The sequence below is a fragment of the Myotis brandtii genome, unplaced genomic scaffold (assembly GCF_000412655.1).
Source record: "Myotis brandtii unplaced genomic scaffold, ASM41265v1 scaffold18, whole genome shotgun sequence".
Classification (NCBI taxonomy): domain Eukaryota; kingdom Metazoa; phylum Chordata; class Mammalia; order Chiroptera; family Vespertilionidae; genus Myotis; species Myotis brandtii.
The window spans coordinates 4974934-4975807 of NW_005356674.1; the positions used below are offsets into that span (position 1 = coordinate 4974934).

General features: G+C 54.1%; 1 protein-coding gene across 1 annotated transcript in view; it reads right to left on the bottom strand.

Moving 5' to 3' along the window:
• The window catches only part of BFSP2 (beaded filament structural protein 2, phakinin), a 50458-nt gene that overhangs the window by 9122 nt on the left and 40462 nt on the right, over positions 1-874 (bottom strand). Inside the window, exon 7 of the mRNA XM_014537597.1 lies at positions 277-394. Coding sequence (XP_014393083.1) covers positions 277-394 — 118 coding nt within the window. The remainder of the gene's footprint in view (positions 1-276; positions 395-874) is intronic.

Below are 874 nucleotides of genomic sequence, written 5' to 3' on the forward strand. Positions count from 1 at the left end.
GATTGGCTGAGGGCCATTCTCTGCAGAAGAGGGGCAGCTGGGAAGGGGCATCTGTGGGCATGAGTGGCCACAGCAGCGGCTGGTGAGGCGTATCCCGGCCGGGCATTCGCAGGACCCACTACCCTTGTGATCCGGTACCGGATCGTCCTCCCAGGCCTCAGACTCCTACGCCGGGAGATGAAAGGCCCGGGCACACTGTGACCCGTGTGGCGACAGTTCAACCGCTGAGAGTTAAAATTGTCCCAAGAAATGCCAGGTGGCTCCTGGCCCACTCACCAGGGCCCGCAAGGACTCCGTCTCCGCCTGCAGGCTCTGCACTTGGCGCGAGGTGCTGTGCAGCTCCGCCCTGCGGGCAGCAGCCAGCCGCTGCTGCCCCGCGGGCCTCCGCCTGCTGCTGCGGGGACAGGGAGGACAGGGAGTCTCGGGTGAGCGGATGAGCTGGAGCAGTGAGTCCCTGACCCATCCTCCCCTCTCCCCCTTTCTAACGCCCTCCTCGCTGCTTCAGGCTCCGAGGAACCGGCTACTGGATTTAAAAATTCCTCTTTTTCTATAGGCGCCCACACCAGCTCGTATACAGACATTTATTCAGTTTGAACACGTGACGCATGCAAATAGAATGCAATTCAAAAGATTTTCCAAAGAATATACGGTAGGAAGTATATAGAGTCCTTTTCTCCCTGTGCGCTAATTACCCAGCTCTCCCGTTTCCAGTGTTTTATACCTCCTTCCAGAACTACTTCAAATATGTACGACCTTCCTGCTTGCTTTGGTCCTTATTATATCTTAGAAATTATTCTAGCATATCAGCATATATCCGTCAGTTACATTCTTTTAAAAAAATCTTTATTGTTGAAAGCATTACCTATGTCCCCAT